Source organism: Acinonyx jubatus, chromosome X (assembly GCF_027475565.1).
Source record: "Acinonyx jubatus isolate Ajub_Pintada_27869175 chromosome X, VMU_Ajub_asm_v1.0, whole genome shotgun sequence".
In the NCBI taxonomy this organism is placed as follows: domain Eukaryota; kingdom Metazoa; phylum Chordata; class Mammalia; order Carnivora; family Felidae; genus Acinonyx; species Acinonyx jubatus.
The window spans coordinates 1,656,905-1,683,378 of NC_069389.1; the positions used below are offsets into that span (position 1 = coordinate 1,656,905).

The 26,474-nt window shown below is 44.7% G+C and overlaps 1 protein-coding gene across 1 annotated transcript; it reads left to right on the forward strand.

Moving 5' to 3' along the window:
* The first annotated feature begins 1,587 nt into the window (after positions 1 to 1,587).
* On the forward strand, positions 1,588 to 25,084 carry ARSF (arylsulfatase F). The gene is made up of 11 exons (XM_015080198.3): positions 1,588 to 2,227; positions 3,108 to 3,171; positions 4,161 to 4,310; positions 5,713 to 5,834; positions 7,092 to 7,214; positions 9,963 to 10,386; positions 14,460 to 14,596; positions 18,308 to 18,442; positions 20,201 to 20,363; positions 23,922 to 24,043; positions 24,416 to 25,084. Exons 2-11 carry the CDS (start codon positions 3,161 to 3,163, stop codon positions 24,781 to 24,783), a joined length of 1,755 nt encoding a protein of 584 aa, XP_014935684.1. The 5' UTR covers positions 1,588 to 2,227; positions 3,108 to 3,160; the 3' UTR covers positions 24,784 to 25,084.
* Positions 25,085 to 26,474: the final 1,390 nt, after the last annotated feature.

Here is a 26,474-nt window from a genome sequence, read left to right on the forward strand (position 1 = left end):
CGTAAATCACGGAGCAGGTGTCCTTTGGGGTGTGCCAGGATCCAAGTGCTGGGTGGCGATGGCTAAGTTCCCAGCGTTTTTACGATTTCTAATTTATGATTTTCTCCTGTCCTGTGTGCATTTCTCCGAGCAACCCCGCACCCTCTCACCTGCCTGAAAGGCACCTTCAGTCCAAGACTTACCTTTCCCAGATCCCTCCAACCCCTCAGTATCCCGGGTAGAATTCCTTCCATGTTCTCATCTGGGTCCTCATTTCAACCGAGGATGCATTCAGCTGTTCCTGTGTGATCTTTTATCCCACCTTGTCACTTCTACGTTTCCCTCCTGTTCTGGAATTCAAGAGTCTCCGTTGAGCAACAAGGCATGCCACTCAGCTTTATAATGCCGATGTGTACCGTAGATATCAAATGCTTCGCTGGCATCTGCTAAAATGTCATCACACGAATGTAGTTTTGCTCAAAGGTGCAACCACTAGGTCTCCAACATCGGTGGGGGGAGTCTCGCTACTTTCCATACAGGGTTATTCTGAGTGTGTTGTTTATTGCAAACATGATGTGCGTGTTAAGGCTTCCCTGAAACTGGATATTGATAGGCAACGTTGTTATGTCAGAAAGGCAGAGGAGGGTTTGTGCTTGTTGGCTTGGTTTGGCCCAGACTATGGTCCACATCAGAGAGGAGCGGAACTCTTGTGTTCTCACGGACTTTGCTCGCCTCACTAATTAATCATCGGTTATCTGGCTGACGCATGTTTCATGTCTAGATCTGGTTATGCGTCACTTGGGATGGTTTGCGGAAACTTCCCCACCTGATCGTCTTGAAGCATGATGATGCTGACCCCTTTTTAGGGAGACACCCCAAATTATCAAGGGACGTGGGCAGCGACACTACGCCCAACAGGATCATGAGTGGTTGCCTCTACTCGACATCATGTTCAAGTGTCCTGTTAGGGCTTATATCTTAAGATTCATGTATGTCTCAAGAGGGACTCGGGAGACTCAGTCAGTTAAGTATCTCAGTTCCGCTCAGGTCATGATCTTGTGGTCCAGGAGTTCGAGCCCCACATCAGGCTTTGTGCTGACAGCTCAGAGCCTGGAGCTGCCTCTCCACTGCTCACGTTCTGTCTCTCTTTATCTTTCAAAATTGAATAAACATTAAGAAAAGATTCATGTATGTGTTTCAAGGATAGTAGCCAAGTGCCACATGGTATATTGGTATGCCCTCTGTGGTACGCATTCTGAAGAATGGGTTCAGAACTTCTTAACACATGATTTTTGGTCTTTTTAGACAATTCCAATGCAAGGCGCCCTGGGGGTAATCTGCATGTTGGGTCTGATGGTCCAGGATCTGGTATCTAGAGTGATGGAGTCATGCGGTAGCACCTTGAATAAAATATCCCATCTCAAACACACACACACACAGACACACACACACACACACACACACACACACACACACACACACACTATGTTCTGGTCAAACAGGGCTCTATGATGACAATCTGGGTAGCTAATCCCCAGGCAAACTGCTCTGGTTTGTTTAACTGGGTGTTCATGATATTTTCTTCAGGGGTAGGATGACAATGCCTTGGTTCTTCTACACCCAGATCTGTCCATCATGTGGAAGAGTGGCTGTTTCACTCTGCTTCAGTTAGTGCGTAATGGCGATGTTGACAAATAGTACGTCCACGAGCCCCCAGATTACTCCCCAAACTTTACGTTGCCAAACAGAATTCAGAAATAAGCTTGGGGGGTCAGGGAGACGTATTTTCTCTCCGTTAGTTGGGTTCACAGATCGCCCCGAGGCAATGCCAGAGTTCCTGAAGTCATCAGAATCCAACGGACAGGATCAAACAATGACTCTTCTGGAGGAGGGCTGGCCTTTTTCGTCTTGATGAATCATTTTGGTGCTAGTCACAGATAAGAACACTCAGTTACTGCAAGGAAGGTTGCAAGTGTTTCACTGACTGTAATTCCCCCCCTCCCTTCCCTGGGCTTGTATCAGGAGATGCAAATCAGGGAGGCAAATCAGGTTGCCTCATTTGTGTCTCACAAATCTGAACCATCTGGGTGGGCAGAGTGTGGACCGGCCTCCCCATCACAGAGACAGGTGGTAAGAGGAGGCTGACGTTCAGCTAAAGACTCCAGGCGGCTGCTGAGGAGAACCAAGTGTTCTTCAAGACCTCCTTCTTGTTTTGTCCCAGACATCAGGTAGACCACTCTGTGGACCGGTGAGTCAAGGAAGCTTTGTGAGGCTGCACGTGTGGGACACTTCTCACTTTTCGCTTAGTTTCTGTCATCATGGGCAGAGGTGGGATTTTGGACACCCCTTTGGCTGACTCTTTTCTAGAACCCAATGGACCAGCTTAGGCATTGAAAGGTTGATTCCAGACCAGTGTTTGTTTGAGTCACCTTCTCTCCGTTCTCCCTGCTTCCTTTCCATTTCTTAGCCAACGGCTCGTTCTCTGTGGTCTCTGGTGGCATCTCGTTAGGGGCAAGACAGATTGATAAAGGAGGTGGTTCTTAGTATGTTCTCCATATTATTTTAAGTACAAATTGGAGTAATAGCTTGCATGTGGGAGATGGGTATCTGTTTTCTTTCACTGCAATATATTTCGCTGTTGTATCATGGGCTTATCATAGCTCCCACCCTCTTTATATGCAAGGATTAGCTATCCATAGGTTACCGTAGAGTCGTATGAATTTGCGCTGACACAAAACCAAAGTAGTAGCTTCACTGAAGTAATTACCTCTCTTCAGGGGACCCAAATTCATCCCACCTAGACGTTCTGAGCATAAGCCCTTGTGTTCAGCTGCTCCTCAAGACTCTACTGCCATCCAGACGTGTTTTAGCAAAGCTTTAGAGACTAAGCCAATTGTCTCAAGAGGCAGAAAGAAGCAGGTGGACCCAGGACTTGGCACCTAAGGATGAGCTCCTTAAAAATAAACTATGAGCAGTAGGTCATTAACGATGGAAAGGTCATATCTTGATAGATTTGGAAAACCAGTTTGAAATGTTGGAAGTAGAAATAATGGCTTTGTAATCTCATGAGGGTTTCATAATGGGGACTCATGTAATGAGTGTGGCAATAACACGTTTATGTTTTTCAGCACATTTTTCCTCTGGCCAAAGAAAATAATAGGAAGCCACTCAGCACTGTATCATGAAGCTCAGGTGAGGGAAGTCGCTGTTGTGCAAGTGTGTTGAATCTAATGGACACTCTGGGGACATCTGTGAATTCCCCAGATTTATAGATTCTGTTATTTATAGGTGACAGCCATTCCTGGGTAGGGTTGGCCATAGATGTCTACACTGATGTTCTGGATTCAGTAAGTCTAAGACAAAATAGGTGAAATGATGTCAAAACAGGATGCGAGAAAAGCAACTCAATATGGCTAGTGTTGTTTCCAAATGTTCATACAAAGGTTCTGGGAGCAGAGGAAGGTTAGTGACCATTTGTCTCCTCCTTCCCAGAGGAAATCTTTGAGGTGGGTCTTCAGACATGAATAAAAACCAGACGGAGATGATACAACTAATAGTTCAAGCACCCAATATTCATTACCTGCTACTTGAGTAGGGACCCGGTGGGAAGGGTATTATATATTTCTCCGGGAAAATGGGGACTGAGCAAAATCGTGAAGCAGACTAAACTAGTCTTCAGATTCCAGGGTGCTCCTTTTCCACCATTCAGGTCTTCAACCATGTTCTCCCTTCTCCTTTGCCCCGGGGTTGGTTTCTCTTTGTTTGGCTTGGTGTTTTCCTTCCCTCCAACCAAATGTCCCTTCAGCAAAACTCTGTGCCCACCCGCGTTTGAATTCCAGTGCAAAGGAAAGTCGGCGGGCTCCTTCTTCCAGGGATGTGATCTCAGGAGTTTTACTGCCCCTGACGTAAGAAATGCTTTGTCTTCAAGTAAATGATTTCAGACTTCATGTCCTGGAGGAGCATTTTGTGTGTGTGAGCAGGAAACCCAGGGGAGCCTCTCTTGGTGCGTTGTGGGCCCCGTTCGACAGTGGCAGTCAATGCTTGGGAGGAGACATTCTCGAGGCTCGCCTGTTCCTCGGGAGATTGCCTGGTCTCCCGTGAGCCCTGCTGCATTCATGGGGACACGGTAATGGGAAGGAGCTCTTGAAGCCATCCTTGTAAAATCCTTTGTCCCTTCTCAGGATCCTCGCCATCGCCCTGTCTTGGACGTGTTTACTCCTAAGCCCACGTGGGGCCCAGGAGGTGCATGAGGACAAGCCGAATATTGTCCTGATGATAGTGGACGATCTTGGGATCGGTGACTTGGGCTGCTTTGGCAATGACACGATGAGGTATGGCTTCGAGTTGAGCTGTGCTGTTTCACTTGTTGTCTAGGCTTGGGAGGTTGATAACGTTTTATGACTACATCATGTGGAAAACCAAACTTATGGGATGGAATTTGCCTTTAAAAGAAGCCAATAACATTAAAATCAGGACCATCTGGACTTGAATCTTGATTCTGCACTTACTGGTTCTGAAATCTGGCACAAGTCACCTGACTTCTGTGTGTCTTTCTTATCTTTCTTATCGGTCAAGCGTGCAGGTGAGCAGTGTACAGGTGTGGGCTCACATATGCAAGGCATTTAGAGTAGTTACCTACCATGTCATGAGCCCTCTGCGATATGCACTTTTATGATGAGCGACGATTTTGACGCATACTTTTTCTCGGCGGGACTGGACATTGCACCCTTCCTAATTCTGGAAGCCAACAGACCTTTTACGGTGAGGTGCTTGTATTGTAAGAATGGGCATTCTGAAGGGAAAAAATGTACATGAAATAGACTCAGAGCTTTGTGGTAGGCAACAAAACAAAACACGTAGGCTTAGGAGTGCATCAAGGCAAGACGTGTGAAGTCTATACGTGGAATTCAACAATTCCATGTTGTCCCATCTTCTCTCTTACGAAGAAAGCCAGGTCTCATTACATTTTATTGGCTTCCAGCCAGGGGGCTGTCTCTCTTCTGTACAGTCTGTCTGATTTTCTGCAACCTCCACACACCTTTCTAGGGAATCATGAGGCAGAGGTTGCAAACTTTGTCTGGAGCAAAGACGTCTGTCTATAGAACCTGTGCATTGAACTTGTCGTTGGGTCTATTAGTAGCTAGGCATAACTAAGGTCTGTAAGTCATTAGCCTTAATTCATCAGCCCATAAACACAGACGCTTTTTTACATATATTTTATTTTAAAGAAATTTTAATGTTTATTCATTTTTGAGGGGGGGGGAGAAGGGGGGGAGGGGCAGAGAGAGACACAGAATCCAAAGCCAGCTCCAGGCTCTGAGCTGTCAGCAGAGGCTCCGATGCAGGGCTTGAACCCATGAACCTGTGAGATCATGACCTGAGCTGAAGTCAGATGCTCAACTGACTGAGCCACCCGGGCGCCCCAATTTTACATATATCTTAAAAGGCAGTGCCATTAAATGTACTCATTGAATATATGCAGTAGATACCACATTGCAGAACCAAATTATATCGACTGTGCAACACACAGCCACTGCCTAAAACCTCAGCTGTATTTTCTCCACGATGCGGGCAGAAACCAGGAAATTAGGCGCAGTGTGCAGTTACTTTTTCTCTGATTCTGAGCTCAGGGAATCACAGCAAACAGAGCTGTTGGTTTCTATCTCTCTCTTTCTCTCTCTCTCTCTGTCCCCTCTTGTCCCCTCTGCAATTCCCCTCTGTCTCTCTTTCCAGGACTCCTAACATCGACCGCTTAGCAAGGGAAGGCGTACAACTGAAACACCACATCTCCGCAGCGTCAATGTGCACCCCAAGCCGGGCCGCCTTCCTCACGGGAAGATACCCTATCCGATCAGGTGTGTAGATGGACGCACCTCTGCTACTCTCTGTGAACATGTTAAGCCATGAGGAAGTGAGTAGGTGACTAGGTCATTTCGAAAAGTTTGCCCCAAAAAGGGCAGACACACGTCCATGCACACACAGCTGCGGACGTCTGTGTGGAAAGCACTGCTCTCCTAGTCAACCCAAGCCCACCTTGCGTAGCTGAGTTATGTCTATTCACCTAGAGTTGAATGTTTCTCCTCCGTGGCCTGCAATCGGGCGTAGGCAGGACTTTCCATCCCAGGGCAAGAACGAGAAGCTGTCTCAGAAGGACTTAACGTACAGAACACGCCTACGCTAATCCGGGCTGTCACGAGGATGTCCTAGCACAATGTCTCAAACGTTCAGCACCCATTTCAACCATTGTATGGATGCAACAGGCTTTTGCTTATCTGTCCCTTGATTGACTAACCATTGGATTGTTTCTGGCTTTAGGCTCTTATGAAAAGTTCTGTTGTGTACTTGCCCAGACACATGTTTGACTCATTTTCAGATCTTTTGAAGTTGATGATATCTGGCTTAGCGGGTGCTAGGGCGCATCAGGTCCAGTGAACATTAAACTCTTTATTCTTTTTTTCTCCTTGTAGTAAACGTCTATGTGATTTGACTCTCTTTTTTCTTCTTTGCTGCTCACTTTATGTAAATTCGGAGAAGTTCAAAACCTAGATGTCCACTTGTCCCGGATGCCCCAGTGTCAGGTTTTTCACAGACATTTGGCTTATCCATCTTTTCTACAAATACTAAAACTTATTATCAGAAACACACACACACACACACACACACACACACACACACACATACAGATTGTAGGATTTCAGGTTTTCGTGATTTCATTTTTTGGCTCTTTTACCGACACAATGATCCCCCTGCCAAGAGTAGGCCTGTGTTAGTGGTTCAGTCACACGTGTCTACTGAAATGACACCCTGTCCTGTTGTAAATTTGCAAGAGGCTACGTGTAGAGTGTTATTTGAGTGGTGTGCTTGTGCGTATCTGGTAGTGTCGTGCGTGTGCGTGCAAGCGGGTAAAGGGGTGCACCATGGGGCCCGGTGTGAGTTCTGTCCGCGGGACGTGATTTTCCTCGCCCACGAGATGGTTTTGTTGATCCTCTCTCGTCATGTCTGCGTCTTCCAGCTCCTGAACTCCCCGTGACTCCCTCTCCTCTCCATCTCACGGGGACCTACTCACTGTGCGTGCCTTCTGCTTTTTGCTTTTCTTTTCCCATCCCGTCTAGGAATGGTTTCTAACAGAGTGAGCCGTGTGATCTCCACGCTCGGAGCTCCTGCTGGACTCCCTCGCAATGAGACAACATTTGCAGCCTTACTGAAGAGGCAAGGGTATAGTACGGCATTGATAGGTAAGAAGCAACCACGGGCATGCCTCGTTTACACAAAGGAATAATCTGCATCGTTCTATGCTCGATGTGGTTTTCTTGGAAACCTTTTGTTTCCAAAGGAGCATGCATCTTGGCTGTGGCAGAGAAGGCCCTCCGTGTGATGTCGACTCTATATCCACCACTCTGTGGGCTACCTGTGAGCTTTCTCTTTACTTTCCAAAATTAACCCTGCTTAATCTATCATACGGTCTTTCCCAAGGAAACGTGTTCCCTGTGTCCTCCAGAATTCTTCATCATGCTTTGTTCACCTGGGACCATCTGCCCTAATGCCCCCTGACCAACACACACACTTCTTCCTAAACGACGCCCGTTCACTCTTTTCAGACAATTCAGGCATGACGGAAGACAGCTTCCCACCAGACCCCCAGTCCTTGCCAGATGGCCACCCCACGTGCTTCTGTATAATCCTGTGTTCTTCGTCTTTGCATAGAACTCTGTACGATACTGTGATTTCTACATTATTCTCTGCAGACTCTGGAATACGTCATCCCATTCACCACACATCACTTGTGAAATGTGACAAGCTCTCTCAAGAACACACAAATAGCTTTACGCATCATTAACTTCTTATAGAGTGTCACCTAATGAGTCCGTAAAAACTCTATGCCCTATAACCATCACCCAAATAGAAAAAAAATATCTAAAAACTGACTTTTGAGAAATGTCAACACCCTGTGTCTGTCACCCCAATCAAGTGCAGCTACACCTACTGTCTTTATTTGAGAGCCTGGGTTTCAATTGGCTTGAGAATAACATCCTAGTTTAAAGTTTGTTTGTTTGTTTGTTTGTTTGTTTGTTTATTTATTTATTTATTTTAAGAGAGAGAGAGTGAGAGAGCGAGAGAGCAGGGGAGAGGGGCAGAGAAAGAGGCAGAGAGAGAATCCCAAGTAGACTCTGTGCTCTCAGTGACGGTAAGATCATGACTTAAGCCAAGAGTTGGATGCTTAACTGACTGAACCACCTGGGTATCTCCAGAATAATATGCTATTTTCTTGTCTTGTCTTGCCTTGTCTTGTCTTGTCTTCTTATTTATTATTGAGAGACAGAAAGAGACAGAGCATGAGCAGGGGAGGGGCAGAGAAAGGAGGAGACACAGAATCGGAAGCAGGCTCCAGGCTCTGAGGTGTCAGCACAGAGCCCGATGTGGGACTCGAACTCACAAACTGTGAGATCATGACCTGATCCGAAGTCAGACGCTTAACTGACTGAGCCACCCAGGCGCCCCTAACATGCCATTTTAAATTGACTTTTGTAACCAATTTGACACTGATCAGAGAAAACAGTCTTCATGGAGGCGCAGGACAGAAAAGCCTGGGCCAGTAGTCCTGGTTCTCATGTGCTTAGTCCCTCAGGTGCTCTGAGATGTGAATCTGTGCATCCTTCATGTGGCCCTAACTCCATGGGGGGAACCATTAACGGTTTAGTGGATACACGTGATCAGATTCTGTTACAGTCCTCATGTTAACAGGACAAACATGGATCTTTCTGTTACCATTCAAAACGTGTGGCAAGTTTTATCAAATAAAGTTCAGTGAAGTTTAGTGGGAGACTCTGGCATTTCCAGCCAGCCATCTATCCAACCATCTATTCATGCATGCCTGGTCCATTCTCCATCATTTATCTATATCTACTAACTATCTGTCATCTATCTATCTATCTATCTATCTATCATCCTATCTATCTATCCATCTATCTATTCTCTGTATCTATCTGTTACCTATGTGTCCATCCATCCGTCCACCCACACATCCACTCATCTATCATATATCTATCTATCCACCTATGTATGCATATATACATTACCCATCTGTTTGCCATGATTTTATTTGTATTTATCATTATCTATGTACTGTCTCCACCCACCCACCATCTATTCATCATGTATCATTTATCTTACCTCTATCATTTATCTTCATGGCTATAATTTACATCTATCTATCTATCTATCTATCTAATCTATCCATCATCCAACCATGCATCCATCTATCCATCCATCCATCCATCCATCTATCCATCCATCATATCTATCCATCCATAATATCTATCTATCCATCATATCTATCTATCATCTATCTATCTATCTATCCATCATATCTATCTATCATCTATCTATCTATCTATCCATCATATCTATCTATCTATCTATCTATCTATCTATCTATCTATCTATCTTTCTATCTAATCTATCCATTGTCCATCCATGCATCCATTCATCCAACCATCCATCCATCTATCCATCCATCCATCCTTCATATCTATCTATCTATCTATCTATCTATCTATCTATCTATCCATCCATCATATCTATCTATCTATCCATCGTCCGTCCATCCATCCATCCACCCATACATCCATCCATTCATCTGCCACTCATGTATCCATCTATCCATCTTATATCATATGTATCTCATCATCTAATATCTATTTTCTACTTACCTACTCACCTGTCTATCCATCATCTATAGTCTACACTGACTCTCTCGTGTCTTCATCTTTGTGGCTATGACTTTTTTTCTTCCTGTGAACGAGAAACTGCCCAGTTCACATCCTTGCCGCAGACTCACAAGTGTGTTTTCCTCCCTTTAATTTTCTTTCCTATTTGGTCTCTCACAACCAGGTCTTGACACAGATTTTTGTGCAGTAAAGAAGTCACACAGTGTTGGTGGCGTGTGTGCATATTATGCATTATTTGTCTGTTTGTCATTTCAGGCAAATGGCATGAAGGCTTAAACTGTGATTCCCGACATGACCACTGCCATCACCCATATAATTATGGGTTTGATTACTTCTATGGCATGCCATTCACTCTGTTTGAACCTTGCTGGCCGGATCCCTCGCGTGACACGGAATTAGCCATCGGGGGCAAAGTCTGGCTCTGCATTCAGCTGGTCGCCGTTGCTGCACTCACGGCTGCCTTGGGGAAGCTGAGTCGCTTGATCTGTCTTCCCTGGTCCTTCATCTTCTCCATGATTCTTTTTATCTTTCTGCTGGGCTACTTTTGGTTCTCCAGTTACAAATCCCCTCTGTACTGGGATTGCCTCCTCATGCGCGAGCACGAGATCACTGAACAGCCGATGAAGGCAGAGCGCGCTGGCTCCATCATGGTGAGGGAGGCGACTTCATTTATGGAAAGGTAAAGGTCATTTTCTTTCAAAATCCATGTATTTTAATGGATTTAACAATGAGTATTTTAAAGACAGGAGTCTTTTTAAAACATATATATACATACATATATATATATATATATTTTTTTTTTTTTAACATGAAATTTATTGTCAAATTGGTTTCCTTACAACACCCAGTGCTTATCCCAACAGGTGCACTCCTCAATGCCCATCACCCACTTTCCCTCTCCCCCACCCCCCCATCAACCCTCAGTTTGTTCTCAGTCTCTTATGGTTTGGCCCCCTCCCTCTCTAACTTTTTTTTTCTCCTTCCCCTCCCCCATGGTCTTCTGTTAATTTTCTCAGGATCCACATAAGAGTGAAAACATATGGTATCTGTCTTTCTCTGACTGACTTATTTCACTTAGCACAACACTCTCCAGTTGTATCCACATTGCTACAAAAGGCGATATTTCATTTCTCATTGGCACATAGTATTCCATTGTGTATATAAACCACAATTTCTTTATCCATTCATCAGTTGATGGACATTTAGGCTCTTTCCATCATTTGGCTATTGTTGAGAGTGCTGCTATAAACATTGGGGTACAAGTGCCCCTATGCATCAGCCCTCCTGTATCCCTTGGATAAATTCCTAGCAGTGCTATTGCTGGGTCGTAGGGTAGATCTATTGTTAATTTTTTGAGGAACCTGCACAGTTTTCCAGAGTGGCTGCACCAGTTTGCATTCCCACCAACAGTGCAAGAGGGTTCCCGTTTCTCCACATCCTCACCAGCATCTATAGTCTCCTGATTTCCTCATTTTAGCCCCTGTGACTGGCATGAGGTGATATCTCAGTGTGGTTTTGATTTGTATTTCCCTGATGAGGATTGACATTGAGCATCTTTTCATGTGCCTGTTGGCCATTTGGATAAGACAGGAGTCTTTTAAAAACCATAAGAGAATGAGTGTTTTTTAAACATAAAAGGTGATGGTTTGAACAATGTTGACTTAAGAAATGGAATATTGCTAGTTAGGGCTAGACAATACAATAGTGCGTGTTTTGGAGTTCACATGGACTCTTCAGGAAGTGCCTGAGGAGGTGGTATCTCATTTGAGTTCCTCTTATTAAAATCACAATATCTCTGTTGGCCTCGAAATTCAGATTTGGTCAGACCAAGCAGGTAGACTCACACTAGACTGAGACTTACAAAACTGGCTGATTAATTTGCAATGCATATTGTTTGTATATTAATGTACAATGGGAAATGTATTTGCCAGGAAACAGATGTATTTGCCAGGAAACAGTAAGTTGGCCATTGCATTTTTTTTTTCCTGTTAGGGAAAAAAAAACTTTTTGAGAGGTTAAAATCAGAGGGCTTATCGCTGAGCATGGAATACATAGGGATTTCATTCAGCTTAGGGCAGTGGTGATCGTTAGAAAGTCCTATGCATCCCGAACATAATCACTGGAAAGTTTGCAAGGGAGCCACATTTAGAAACATCTAGCTGATGGATCTTCTTTTAGAAAAAGGCTGTGAACACATTTTTTTGCTCACCTTTTGTCTTTACTGATCACCATCCTGGGGTCTGGGCTTCAAGGACAAGTACACATTTAGTGATGACATTAGATGTACAAGCCCATGATAAGAAATAGGGTAATGGGCATTAGTTCAGGGTGCTATCAGTCCAAACTGTAGAAACCTTCCAAGATGTCAGGGAACCATACTTGAGAAAACATGTTAACTAAATCCTGAAAGGTAAGCAAGAACAAGACGAACAAGGGGCCAGGCATTCCCAAATGAAGCTGAAGCAGAAGGAAGATAGGTCCTCGGCTAAGCAGGGACACACAGAACACAAATGCCACTCTGAGAAACTTCGGCTGCGATGAGATATGGAAACGCAAAGAAAGGGAAAAAAATGAATTAAAAAAGCAGTTGTGCCATGGTGAGTTGGATTAGGCTAGTGTGAAATGGAATTCCCTAGAAACTTCACATCCATCTGGAAGCCCAGATCTGATGTTACTTTGGAATCGGGTCTTTGGAGATGTGATTTGTGAAGATGAGGTCATCACAGGGTAGGGATCTGTAAGCTGGTGTGTTTGACTGCCCTGTAGAGTTGATTGGTGATATGAAGGATCTTGGGCCATGTGTGGCTAGCTTTGTCCTTACCCCATAGGCCACAAGGACACAAAACAAATTTATACTCTCAGAGAGAGAGAGAGAGATCAAACCGTCTTTGCCTTGTAGATGCAATGCGATGGCTGGTTTCATCAGGGCAAACGCCTCATTCCCTGGTAACTGCCACATGTGCAGAGGCATAGATGCACAGAGGGACACACTGGCAGGTTGCAAGGTGGGTCCGTCACACTGAGAGCTCAAGATGAGCGATTCTGTTCCACTCATGCTGTTGCTTACCATTTACATTAGTACATCAGGAACAAATGCTGGGGTGTGGAAATGGACTTCCATCACCAAAACCTGTGCTGAGTTTCAGAAGGTCTATACGATCTATCATGGCACCATGTCGAAGGGGAATGGGGACCCGAAGTTTCGGAAGCCATTCTGTTGACTAGCGATGCGGCCGTGAACAGGTGGCATAGATTCGAGATTGCTAGAGATCACTTTTATCTGGATTCTCAGTGTGTGAGTTTCCTCTGGCTGCTGGAACACATTTCCGCAAGTGGGGGTGGCTCAGAGCGTCACAGATTTGTTATTCGATGGTTCTGGAGGTCAGGAACCCCAAACTCATCTTATGGCACTGAAATCAAGGCTTTGGGTGGACGAACTCATTCTGGGAGGCTTTAGGGAAGAGTGTTCTTTGTTCCAGGTTGGAGAGACTGCAGACTTTCCTTGGCTTATAGCTCTCTCCCTGCATCTCTGCTTCTGTTACCTCCTACCCACATCATGTTTGTCTGATTTTGTCCTTATTGCCTCCCTCTCGCAAGGAACCTTGTAATTGCATTGGGTCCACACCCAGATAATCCAGGATTATCCACCCACTGTCTCAGGATCCTGAACCTGATTGCATCTACAGATTCCCTTTGGCCATGCAAGGCGGCATCTGTATAATCTCATTCTTCACTAGCACATATAGCAGCTTCCTTGGGCTCCAAGGACAAAGTCCCAGAAATGGAAGGGCTTGAAACAGCAGAAACGTACTCTCTGTGAGCTGTGGACACTGGAAAAGTCCCAAAGGAAGGTGTCAGCTGGGCTGTGCTCCCTGCGAATGTTGTGAGGGGAGCATCGTTCCTGGCGTCCTCTAGCTTCTGGTGGCTGCTGTCGGTGCTGGGTGTTCCTTGGCGTGTCCCTACATGACCCCGACCTCTGCCTCTGATTTCCCAAAGCCTCCTTCCCCTGTGTGCGTGCCATATCTGTGAACCATCCGTTTCTTTGAAGGACACCTGTTCTTGCATTCTGGTCCCACCCTACCCCGGGATGACCTCATCTCCACTAATTACATCCCCAAAGACTCCATTGGCAATGCCATGACATTCTGAGCTTCCAGATGGGCATCACTTTTGGAGGGACGCCAGCCATTCTGCCCAGCTCACCACGGTGCAACTTTATGATGATGATGATGATGATGATTTCATTATTTCCCCTCATGACATGTCGTCAGAGGAGAAATTTCCCAAAGACTCACATTTGAGTCTTGCGCTGCCCTGTTTAGCTGAGGACCTGCCTTCCTGGAGGATCGTCAGGGCTCGAAGTAGGTCAGCCTTGTCTTCTCTGTCCTCACAGGAAGGGCCAAAGGTGTGGGGACAGCTTGCCAAGATGTCTCTGTCCGTGCTTGCTCGTGGGTTGTGAAACAGTTGGCATCCCTTGCGTCTGTTGGCTGTGACTCTGGCCTGCAGATTTCGTCAGCCCTGGGAAAGCGTGGGGCTGTGTCAGGCGGGGTCACTGAGGACTGCAGCCGTCCCGCACGTGTCCCCGGGGGCGGTCCGGACGCTGGGGGATGCTGGAGCCCAGCGCAGCCACAATGCCGCCTGGTGCATGCATCCCCTCTCTTAGGGCAGGCAGAGGAGGGACGGTCTCGCTAACTGTGGTTCCCTTTCCCGGACTTTGCAAACTCGCGAGCCGCGTCACTGATGTGTCCTCAGGCACCGTGAGGGACCGTTCCTTCTTGTGTTCTCCTTTCTGCACGTCCACGTGCCGCTTCCCACGACCACCGAATTCATCGGCACCAGCAAGCACGGCTTGTATGGGGACAACGTTCAGGAGATGGACTTCATGGTGGGTAAGTGGCACAGGACGTAAGGACACGGGAAGCCTGGGCTTTGATAGTCAAGGACAGCCATGCGGCCCCCCGGCCAGCCTCAACGATGCCACAGGTGCCAGCCCTCGACAAACTTCCCACAAAAGCACGCTCAGTGCTTCCCCATCAGTGCGAGTCCCGGTGTTTCTGTCACACGTGTATTAGTTGGCACATCAGGTTCAGGGTTTCCTCCGGGGAAACACAGAAACGCAGGCGAGGCTGGCCTCCCCAGTGGGCAGCACAAAATGGATTTCGGGGAACAGAGAGAGACGCCTTGGAAATCAAGCTTGTCAATTCACAGTCTTCAAAATACAGAAATGATTGAAACATTATTAGAAATAGAAATAGTATTGAACGAAATACAGTCACACAGGTCTGTGTTTATGCAGGCATACGTATGCGCGCGTGTGTGTGTGTGTGTGTGTGTGTGTCTGAAACTAACTCCAACTGAGGATGGGGTCAGTAGAAACAAAAAAAAGAACAAAAACAAATTCGATTTGCTTTAATATTGTAAATGAATACAAAGTGTTCGAAATATCTAAGCGTGGGTACTCACGGGCCGTGTATATGCTGTCTGTCCAGGGAAACCTGAGTCTTCAGGATACATAATCACGTTTCCACATGTCATTTCAGAAATAGGATAAAAAAATGTTTATTTTTCTCCAACATACCCATCCTGGAAACTATATCAAAACCCCAAATCCCCAAAATCTCTGATCTCCGTGTTACAATGTTTTCTTTGTTAGGTTTTCTTGGTTTCCGCCTGTAGGAGTCTGAGGGCTTACAGGATGCATTAGAAGAACCTAGCCATGTTTCCTCGTCTCCCTCCATATAACTTCCTGCCCTACACCACCTGCCACTTCACAGGTGTTTGGAAAGCTCCAGAAACTCCCCACCCCCACCCCATCTGGCTTCCTGGTTCCTCAAACCTGCCTAGAGGCTTTCAATGCAAATGCTCGACCCAGGGGAAATCCTCTGGTTGGTACCTAGTTAGTAAGGCATCCAAAATGAGTCCCAGAGAATTCAGTAGCTCAGAGCAGGTTCATGGAGAACGGGAGGGGACGGCGAGAGTCCAGGGTGAGGCGGACAGATGGGACAGGAGAGCAGGAGGAGAGGCTTGGCTGGCCCTGCGTGCAGAGCAGCGGTGATGGCTGGGAGTGGGTTATGGGTTGGGTGTGTTGGGCAGGTCCCCTGGGCAGGGCAGCAGGAGCCCAGGAGAGGACACAATTGTCTGAGAAAGTCATACGCACACACACATCTCAGGACAAGTCACAACATGCTCATTTAAAGCGTAAATGCGTCTGGGTGGTTCAGTCAGTTATGAGTCCGACTCTTGGTTTCGGCTCTGGTCATGATCTCATGGTTCGTGAGTTCTCTGCTGTCTGCACAGAGCCCATCTGGGATCCTCTGTCTCCCTCTCTCTGCCCCTGCCCCACTTGTGCTCACTTTCTCAAAAATATAACAAAAAAAATTATGAATTAGGGAGTAACCATGAAAATACATGATGTCCAGCATCAACTTAAATATATACTTCACATATATAATATATAACATAAAATGTAATGATATAACATGTACATAGATCATTAGTAATTGTATATGCTGTACTATATAATACAACAAATGCATGGATCATCAGTATATTATATTATTAATAGCATGCTAAATTAATAAGTACTATAGCAATAATATATAATAATATAGGCATTAAGATAATGTATAAGATATTGAGGGGCGCCTGGGTGGCTCAGTCGGTTAACGTCCGACTTCAGCTCAGGTCGTGGTCTTAACGTTTCATGACTTCGAGCCCCTTGTTGGGCTCTGTGCTGACAGCTCAGAGCCTGGAACCTGCTTTGGATTCTGTGCTCTGCCCCTCCCCTGCTCACACTCTGTCTCTCTCTGTCTCAAAAACAAATAAACATTAAAAAAAGATATTGAGATCATTATATAGTATACTCCTAGTATAGAATTAGTGTAATAGTATATTTAGTTTATTATGCTTATATATATATGTATATACTCTCATATACATGTACATACATAAATACGTGACAGTGTTTCTCTGTTAAAAATGCACACCAAAAGTAATACTTTCTCTTTATGTTAAAAATAACCCGTTTCAAGATACAGTGGGTGATAGGCTACTATTCATAGTAGCTCCAATACCCATTATCAATATATAGAAATATGTTCAGAAAGTAGGTGACCACATTGAAGACACCTGACTCATACAAGAAGACTTTCACGAATGGAAATATACCAGGTTCTGGGTGGGCACAGTGACTCTTATAAAATATTAGTGATTCCAAAATTAATATCGAGGCCCAAGTCGAGTCTAATGAAAGTCTTAATTACTCTTACGTGGCGAGCCCTCCTTACCAAGTGCCTGAGGGACATCTGACAGGACTCCAGTTGAAGGAAAGTGTCAAGTCTCAGTTTTATGGTCGCAAAGAAAGCACTATCGAAAATAAACCTTAAAACACTAAATGACGTGCAGAAGATTTGACTTTCAGATCAGGGATGCCGAAACAGGAAGCCGCGAAGACGGTCCAATGAGGAGGAGAATGTAGGAGGGAGGTCACTAATGCACAGTGGCAGGGATGGGATACGTCAGGCAAAATTGGTGTTGGGGGTTGCATTGAGCTCCCCCCCACCCAAAAAAAGGTCCACGTTGTAAGTGCTGGAATCTGTTACATGCGACAGTGTTTGGAAATAGAGGCTTTGCAGATGGAATCAAGGTATGGTGAGGTCATAAGAGTGGGTGCTTGCAAGAAGGGACAGGTGACCTTGCAAGAAGATAAGAGGTGGGGACACAGAGACCCACAGAGGATGTGTGTGCCGCGTGAAGGCCCAGACACGTGCACATGTGTGCACACACACACAGACACACACACACACAGATCACAATAGCACATGAGCACAGAGCTAGTAAAACACAGGGAAGTCACGACACAGACAAAGAGCGCTGGGCCTTACGAAATGCCAAAAATGTACCCAAAAGTAGCATGCCTCAGGCTCCTGGCAAACAGAGGAACAATTAGCATCAATGTAATGTTTCATTCCTGAATAAAGGAGTCCATGGAAATCAAGAATAGAAACAATGACGCCCCCAAAAGAAAAATCAGCAAAAGCAAAACATGACTTAGGGGTCACCAATATAAATGTTGGCATCTGCATCACAAAGTCTTCAAAAAATAAATACGATTAAGCAATAATATAGCAGCGGGTAATAGTAATGATAATAAAAAATAAATCAATTTTTATTAGTAATGTAACATAATCGTCCAACCAACATGAGATGTGGAGGAGGACTTGAGAAGAAGTTCACAACCACACACTGTTCTGGAGCTCACACTATCACCCACTGTAAGCGGGGCGCGTCGTGAATGAGAAACATTTTTGCAATGACTCCCGCAGAAGCAACACAGACTAACATTATAGCCCAAAGCTCATCATGACGTTCATTACACGTGTCCCTTTTCTTTTCTTTTCTTTTCTTTTCTTTTCTTTTCTTTTCTTTTCTTTTCTTTTCTTTTCTTTTCTTTTCTTCTTTCTTTCTTTTCTTTCTTTCTTTCTTTCTCTTTCTTTCTTTCTTTCTTTCTTCTTTTCTTTCCTTCCTTCCTTCCTTCCTTCCTTCCTTCTTTCCTTCCTTCCTTCCCTCCTTCCTTCTTTCTTTCTTTTTTACTATTTCAGGCAAGCTTCTTGATGCCATTGATGATTTTGGTGTGAGGAACCACACGCTCGTCTACTTTACATCAGACCACGGCGGACATTTGGAGGCACGGGTGGGCCACGCCCAGCTCGGGGGTTGGAACGGAATCTACAAAGGTGAGGAGGGGGATGGTGAGCCGGGTCTGGTTGTAAGTAAGCTCTCTCGTGCTCATGATAATGGAAATCTGTGAACTGAACCGACTGATGCATGAAAAAGTGAACAAGTTCATTTTGTTTGGCTCTGGGTAAAATAACGTGCTAACCAAGGAAATTGACCTTAAGTTTGCCACGATTTCTGGAGAAATTAGTCCCCAGGGTTGGTACTCTGCTGAAGGGACATCTAGAAATCTGCCTGCCTGGAAACCCTGTGAGGTTATAAAGTATTACCATAACCATGTGCCTTTGCACAACTCTGCCAATGAACTGAATATCTATCTACTCATTGATTACATTTATAAGGCTGTCGAAAGAAGACTCGACATGGAAAAATCTGGTAGCCAGGGTATGGAGGACAAAAAGCAGAGGCTCCTGGGTTATTAAGGAAGATTCGGTGCTGTCTTGTAAGGATATGGCTTAGCACCCACAAAAGCAAGCATGTCTCTGGTTGTGTCATTAAATGCACAGGTAACGACTCCTTGTCCTGATGCAACATTTAGTGCATGAAAACACGTTCCATTAGGCCATGTTGTCCTGGTCTGTATAATACGTACCCTGGTGTGAAGAGAAAATTGTCTGGAAAATGTTCAGTACGTGTTAGCATGGGTATTGAAAGGCAGTTCAAAGTGTTTTCTAGAGGAAAATATCAATGATATTCATGCTTTCCTATCGAATGCAGAACAACTGAATCTATAATTGTATGAACGGTAATAATACAGATTCAGTAGGAAATAATGTTTTTGTGTGGATAGGGTCGTCCCTGTCTCAGTCTGGCTGTGGGGCATCAGTGCACAAGTGAAGTACACGCTTAGGAAATCAAATAAATCCCATGAGGACATTGGGATTTCGATTTCAATTTCAAATTCTTGAAACTCTATGTTTGCCTATCAGGGTATTTTTTTAAAAATCTCCATTTCTGAACATGCTGTGATTGAGTAATTTAATGAAATAATAAGAATCCATGAACACCGTAGGATGGCCATTCTTCCTGGTGTGCTCAAGGGAATCCTGGTTTATGCCTGTTGTTGCGGGTCATTGCTGACGCCTACGCGCATTCTGTAGAATGCCCTGGGTTGCGTAATAAATTTGCACACCTAAATCCATACTATTCCATTCAATGTGTGTTCATGCATTCTGGATTCAGCAGTGACCAACAGCAATGAATTCCTGCCTTCAGGGAATTTACGTTGTCGTGAAGGGTGGCATACCAGGAAAAAGAAAAGAATGAGTAAATTCTAGGACATGTTGGTAAATCTACAAACAAAAAAAAAAGCCTGAAAAAATTCTAGGATGGGGCTGTCATTTGATCAGAAGTGTGCCTGCAGAAATGACAGCGAGAGTACCTCTGGAGTAAAGGTGTGAAGGAGGCTGGGGCCGAGGCAGGTGTATACGTGGGGTAACAGCCGTACAGGCGAAGGCAATAGCCAGTGCTAATAAGCCATATTGAATGTGATCAGTTATTCAGCTGAACACCTATCAGCAGCCCAAGGAAAAGGAATTGCATGGACACGTACCGGTGACCCGTTCAGAGTTCTGCACAGTGCTGGCTCCGAGCACATCGTCCGTGCTATTGATTTTTGAATTCATTTGAGTACATTTTAAACACATCTGAATACATTTAAGTATATTTTAAATAGTAGAAGTACATTTCAAATACATTTCTAAACACTTTTGCCCCCACGACTGTTTTACCTGGACGTCTGTCGCCTCACCCTGTAGGTGGGAAAGGCATGGCCGGCTGGGAAGGTGGAATCCGCGTCCCGGGACTGGTCCGCTGGCCGGGAAGGTTACCAGCTGGGAAAGTGATCGAGGAACCGACGAGCATGATGGACGTTTTCCCCACGCTGGTGGCCGTGTCGGGAAGCACGGTCCCTCAGGACAGGTGATGTCATACCGTCTGTTCACGCCATTGTGGTTCTCAGAGCGTTCGGGACACAGGCAGCATACTCTGTCTCAACACGTACCTAAAAGATTCGGGTTCGTGCGTGGCTGTGCCTCTTGAACGTCATGGGTGCACAAGACACCGGTCTCAGACACTGTGCGGTTTTCACTGGGGAGGTTTGGGGATGAGCACGTGGTAAAACACTCCTCCACGCAAGAGACACAACAGTCCCCTGGATTCTGCTGCTCAAGATCCGGAGGCTGATGTGAAGGTAAGACGTTGCACGGATACTCGAATGCCTATCGTGATTTTCAATCCCACCAGGAGGAGACCCTTCCTACTGAATCCTAACACTCCCTGGAGACAACGGACCGAGGCAACCTTGCAGGCGCCTTTGGGATAGTCTATTCTAGTGGCTCCAACCCACTGACACGTCTTCATCAAGGGCCCAAAGACTGATTGTAATGTTTCCATATTCACCTAGTTCTGAAGGAAAGTAAAATAAATCCCAAAGCAAATTAGAAACAGCAGCAAAGAAAGACCAACTTATTTTTTTTTTTAACCTTCATTTTGGGGAATAATAGGACTTATTGAGAATTTATATAAAATAGGAACAGAATACAATTCTGGTCTCCTAAGAAATATATTGATTGATTTGAGCTAAATGATCCATTATATTTAGAGAGAGAGAGAGAGAGAGAGAGAGAGGGAGACACAGAATTCAAAGCAGGCTTCAGGGGCTCTGAGCTGTCAGCACAGAGCCTTATGTGGGGCTTGAACTCACGAACCACGAGATCATGACCTGAGCCGAAGTTGGGTGCTTAACCAACTGAGCCATCCAGGCTCCCCTAAATGATCCATTTTTTTTTAAACCATAGTAATATTAGTGAAGAAGCAGTGTTTTTTTTAAAGTAGGCTTCATGACCAGTGAGGAGTCCAACACGGGGTTTTGAACTCAAAAACCATGAGATCAAGAGCTCCTGAGCTGAGATCAAGAGTCGGACATGTAACTGACTGAGCCACCCAGGTGCCCCTGTACCTTTTTATTTAATTGAGCTGATCACAGTCATAAAAATAATTTTCTAAGACATCAGTGGGGTGCACTGACTTTGGGACATTGGTATAATCTATATATTGAACTCAAAGTGTTCTGCAGAATTACAACCCCAAAAAATATTGTCCTCTGATCTCTGATTAGGATTTCCTTCCTAGAATTGATTTGCTTTTTATTTTTTGCAGAATTAGTTCTAAAAACATCTTATCTTTATTCCCAGTACTTTTTTTACTCTTCAGTGGAAAACTGAGCTGAGAGGCTCCATGAGAGGCATGTGAGCTTTGGAGAAAGAAACTTGGCTTTTATGATGAAAGTTGCATTGGATGTTTGCACAGAGGCCTTTGGGTAGACATCAATTTTTAGTTCTTTGGAGTAAATGACCAAGAGCAGGAAATCTGGGTCATAGTATCAATAAATGTTTATGAGAAACTCTCAGATGGACTTTCAAGATGGCAGCCCCATTTGGCATTCCCACCAGCAATATGTATGATTTCCAGTGGCTCCACATTCTTGGCCACACTTGCTATGGCCAGTCTTTTCCATCTTATATAATAACTATGCAGTTGAATCTGATCATGCTATTAATTTGTGTTTCCCTAAGGACTAATGGTGTTGGACACATCTCCATGTGCTTATTGGTCCATCCGTGTCCATTCTTTGCCAAGTGTCTGTTCCAATCATTTGTCCATTTTTGTTTTGTTAAACTGGGCATTTTATTTTCTTCTTGTTGAATTGTAAGAGTTCTTTATATATTCGGAACACAAGTTTTTCATCAGATCTGCATTTTGCCAGTCCTATCTTCCGTTCTGTGGCTTCTGTTCATTCTCTTAGCTTGTTATTTTAAAAGCAGTTTTCAATTTTGATAAGGGTCAATTTACTTTTTTTAAATTTTTTAAACTTTTAAAAAATTTTTTGTAAATGTTTATTTGTTTTTTTTTCTTTTTGAGAGATATTTCATGCACTCAAGCAGGGGAAGGGCAGAGAAGAGAGAGAGAATCCCAAGCAGGCTCCATGCTCGAAGCTGGGCTTGATCCCCCCAATTGTGAGATCATGACCTGAGCTGAAACCAAGAGTTGGGTGCTTAACCAACTGGCCATGCAGGCACCTCTTTTGTTCTTTTACAGATTGTAATTTTTGTAATATATCTAAATCGCATTTTTCTATTCAAAGGTCACAAAGACTTCCTGCTATGATTTCTTCTTGTGTTTGTTTTTTTTTTTTTTTTTTTTCAGTTTCAGGTTTTACATTTAGGCTTATGGTCCATATTGAGATGATTTTTTATATAGTGTGAGGTATGGGTTGAGATTTATTTTTCCTGCATTTACATATTTAATCGTTCTAGTGACATTTATGGAAAGACAGTTCTTCCTTGACTAGATAACCTTGGACATTTGTTGAGAATCAACTGACCGACATATGTATTGGTCTGTTTCTTGGATTGTCTCCTGTTCCACTGATTCATATGCTCACCCTTATGACCTTACTACACTGGCTTGATTAGTCTTTCTTTGTACTAAATTTTGGAATGATTTAGTAGGAATCCTCAAACTCGTTCCTTCTTTTTAACAATTATTTGCTCGTTCTCCCACATAAATTTTAGAACATGTTGCTCACTTTGTGCAAAGGACCCTTTAGGGATTTTGGTTGAGTTTGCATTAAATCTATAGATCAGCTTGTTGAAAACTGACATCTTAACAATTCTGCATCTTCCAGTCTATGGACATTGTACATCTCTTGGACATTCAGTTCTCTTACCAGATGTTTTGTGGCTTTGGGACACAAAATTTTAACATTGGAAACCGTGTTTTGTGATGCTGTAGTGAATGCTAGTTTAAAAAAATGGATTTCCTAGGTGTTCGTTGCTAAGATATAGAGATAAAATTCTATACTTGTGACCTTGTTAAACTGAATTAGCGCACAGTAACTCTTAAGGGATTATCAACACAGGCAACCATTGTATCTGAGAATAAAGAGAGTGTTCATTCTTTCATGATCATTTTTAGGATTATCTGACACTTATTATTGCATTTCTTATGACAAGGTAGGTTTTATTATCACTGTTTTCTAACATGAGGTAGAAGATCCTTTTTTCTAATATAAGAGAAAAAGTATAAGATTTTTTAGAGGTCCTATAAGATTTCCTGTAAAAGTAGAAAGGCAATTGCACATGAAATTGTGATTTGGTTGTATTTTGTTTGTTTGCTTCTTTGAATGTTTATTTTTGAGAGAGAGAGAGACAGCAGGGGAGGGGCAGAGAGCTAGAGAAAGAGAGAAAGGGCAGGAGAGAGTCAGAGAGAGAGAGAGAGAAAGAGAGAGACAGAATCCCAAACAGGCTATTGCAGAACCTGATCTCGAACTCATGAACCGCGAGATCATGACCGGAGTCGACATCAAGAGTCAGATGCTTAACTGATGGAGGCATCCAGGCGTCCCATGAATGTCATCCTTCAAACAGCCCAGTGGTCAGCCTCCCCTTGCCTGATGCCCTTTGCGTGTGTTTGCAGGGTGATCGATGGCCAGGACCTCATGCCTTTGCTTCAGGGAGATGTCGAGCGCTCAGAGCACGAGTTCTTGTTCCACTACTGTGGTGCCTTTCTCCACGCAGCACGCTGGCATCCAAAGGACAGTGAGTACATGAGCCCCTGCTTGCTATGGACGCCAAGATTATAGCCACTCAAGTCCATTCTCAACACTTTGTTGAGACAAGTCCATTTATTCTAGGGTGGCCACTGAAAACACCTTCTTTGAAATCATTCTAAGAATGGGGGTCATCTATAAGAAATAATATGTTTTGAGATGCGAAACGTGTGACAGATTCCAAGGATATATAAAATGATACCAGGGGAGTCTGATTTCTTAGTGTTGTTCTAAGGAGGGAATGACATTTAGCCTTAACCTGTGGGCAAGGAGGAAGAACAGGGAAAATGCCTGAGAAGGTAGAACACAAGATGGGTTGGCACATGGGTTGGATGTCGCTGACGTGTCTTTTCTCGTCCAGGTGAGGCAGTGTGGAAGGTTCATTACGTGACACCTGTGTTCCAGCCGCCAGGAGCTCAGGGCTGCTATGAGACCCAATATTGCCGATGTTCGGGAAAACTGGTCACCTACCATGACCCTCCTCTGCTCTTTGACCTCACAAGGGACCCCTCTGAGTCCACACCTCTGACGCCAGACACGGAGCCCTCTTACAATGTGGTGATCCAGACGGTGGCCAACGCTGTGAAGGAACACAAGAAAAGCATCATTCCTGTCCGGCACCAGATTTCCGAATTGAATCAGGGCAACATATGGCTAAAGCCTTGCTGTGGGGTGTTCCCATTTTGTCTGTGCGACACAGAAGGGAACACATCTGCCGTGGGGGCATGAGGAAAAGATGGAGCACAGGCAGACAAAGTCAACTGATCGTGGCACCTGCAAAATTTCAAGGAAGGAATTGGAGAGCCCATGGGTTCGTCTTCTGTTCCAAATTACTAAATGCCCATTGGTGGTGATGCTATCTGTCAACTTCTTCTCTGTTCTTGGGGATAAATGTGTATCTAGGTCCTGTGTGCACCATTGATGGGGAAACAAAAAAAAAATCAGCCATTAAAGAATACTCATTGAAATTATGATTGAATTTGTCTTGAGTCATTGAAATAATTGGGTAGTTGAGAAATAATATGGATTAAATAATAATGCGTTGAAAGGAACTAGTCTAAAGTACCCGTAGGCTGCTGAGCCAACGGATTTATCTTCATCCACAGAAACTGAATGGGGAGTAGTCCATCCAAGGCTTGGGAGGGACAGGTGCGTGGATTTCCCCCTGAGGATGTGCCAGAGATTTGATGGAGTCTAACTTCCCCTCCATGATTTGGGTAGGAGTCCTTGCACGAGTTTGCTTGGGCTGCCTTGATAGATCACCACAATCAAGACATCTGCACGGCTGTGCTCCCTCTGAAGCTATGGGTGGAATCCTTCACTGCTTGGATCTGTCCCAGCTTCTGGTGGTGGCCACAATCCTCAAGGTCCTTCAGCTTATAGACACATCGCTCTGGTTCCCGTCAACGTGTTCCTGCGGTCTCCTTCCCTTTCTGTGTGCCTGTCCCCAAGCCCCCCTCTCTTTAAAAGGACACCTGTCATTGGATTCGTAAGACGTCATCTTAACATCTGCATAGATCCTATTTCCAAAGAAGGGAACATTCACAGGTACCAGGGGTTATGACGTTCACATAACCAATAATAAACCAATAAATAACCAACCGGGGCTTGGAAATTGTTGAGTCACATGCTCAGGAGAACACACCCCAAGACCCCATACACAACTATCAAACACAAATAACCGTGTTAATGTCAGGTATTGTTTGTCTCCTGAGTGATCTCAGGCAGCCTTCTTGGACTTTATTAGTTCACGAAAGGATTAGTTACACAGGCTGCATCATCTCTCTAACACCGCTTGTCCTAACACTTCCAACGCATCCTGATTTTATGACACATCTTACGAGAAGATTCATTTTGAATTTAGGATGTCACAGAGGAGAATCGGAGCACTTTAGCCTGAGAAGGATCTTCTGAGACCTTCTCACCAAGCCCCCTTATTTTATGGGTGAAGGAGACAGAGTGGGGGGTGGTTAAAGGGAATGACCAAGAAAGGCCACGTCCCACACTGACCAGGGTGACCCACTCCAGACTGCAGGTTGGTGACACATGATTCAGGAGTGCTCTTAGGTCCCAGCTCTGTTCCTTCTACGTCCCCAAGTCACACACTGAAGTGAAGGCTGCAGGAAAAAGCAAGCCATGTATAGTCAAGGACACCTTCCCATCCTGCATTGGATTCCTTGGATTTCTTGACATCTGTAGAGTCGAGACAAATGGTGTACGGAATTCAATAGCAGCTGACCTTGTCCCCAGCCATGTGTCTTTGGCCCACTTACGGCTTCAGTGTCTCTGTGTATAAAATGTCAATAATAAGGATGCCTGGGTGGCTCAGTTGGGTTAAGTGTCCGACTTTGGCTCAGGTCATGATCTCATGGCTTGTGGGTTTGAGCCCGGCATTGGGCTCTGTGCTGGTGACAGCTCGG

Bases quoted from the DNA above. Each gene is read 5' to 3' on its own strand.
- ARSF (XM_015080198.3), top strand. The intron at 14,597-18,307 runs GTAAGTGGCACA...TTACTATTTCAG, and splicing joins GGAGATGGACTTCATGGTGG to GCAAGCTTCTTGATGCCATT. The intron at 18,443-20,200 runs GTGAGGAGGGGG...CTCACCCTGTAG, and splicing joins TTGGAACGGAATCTACAAAG to GTGGGAAAGGCATGGCCGGC.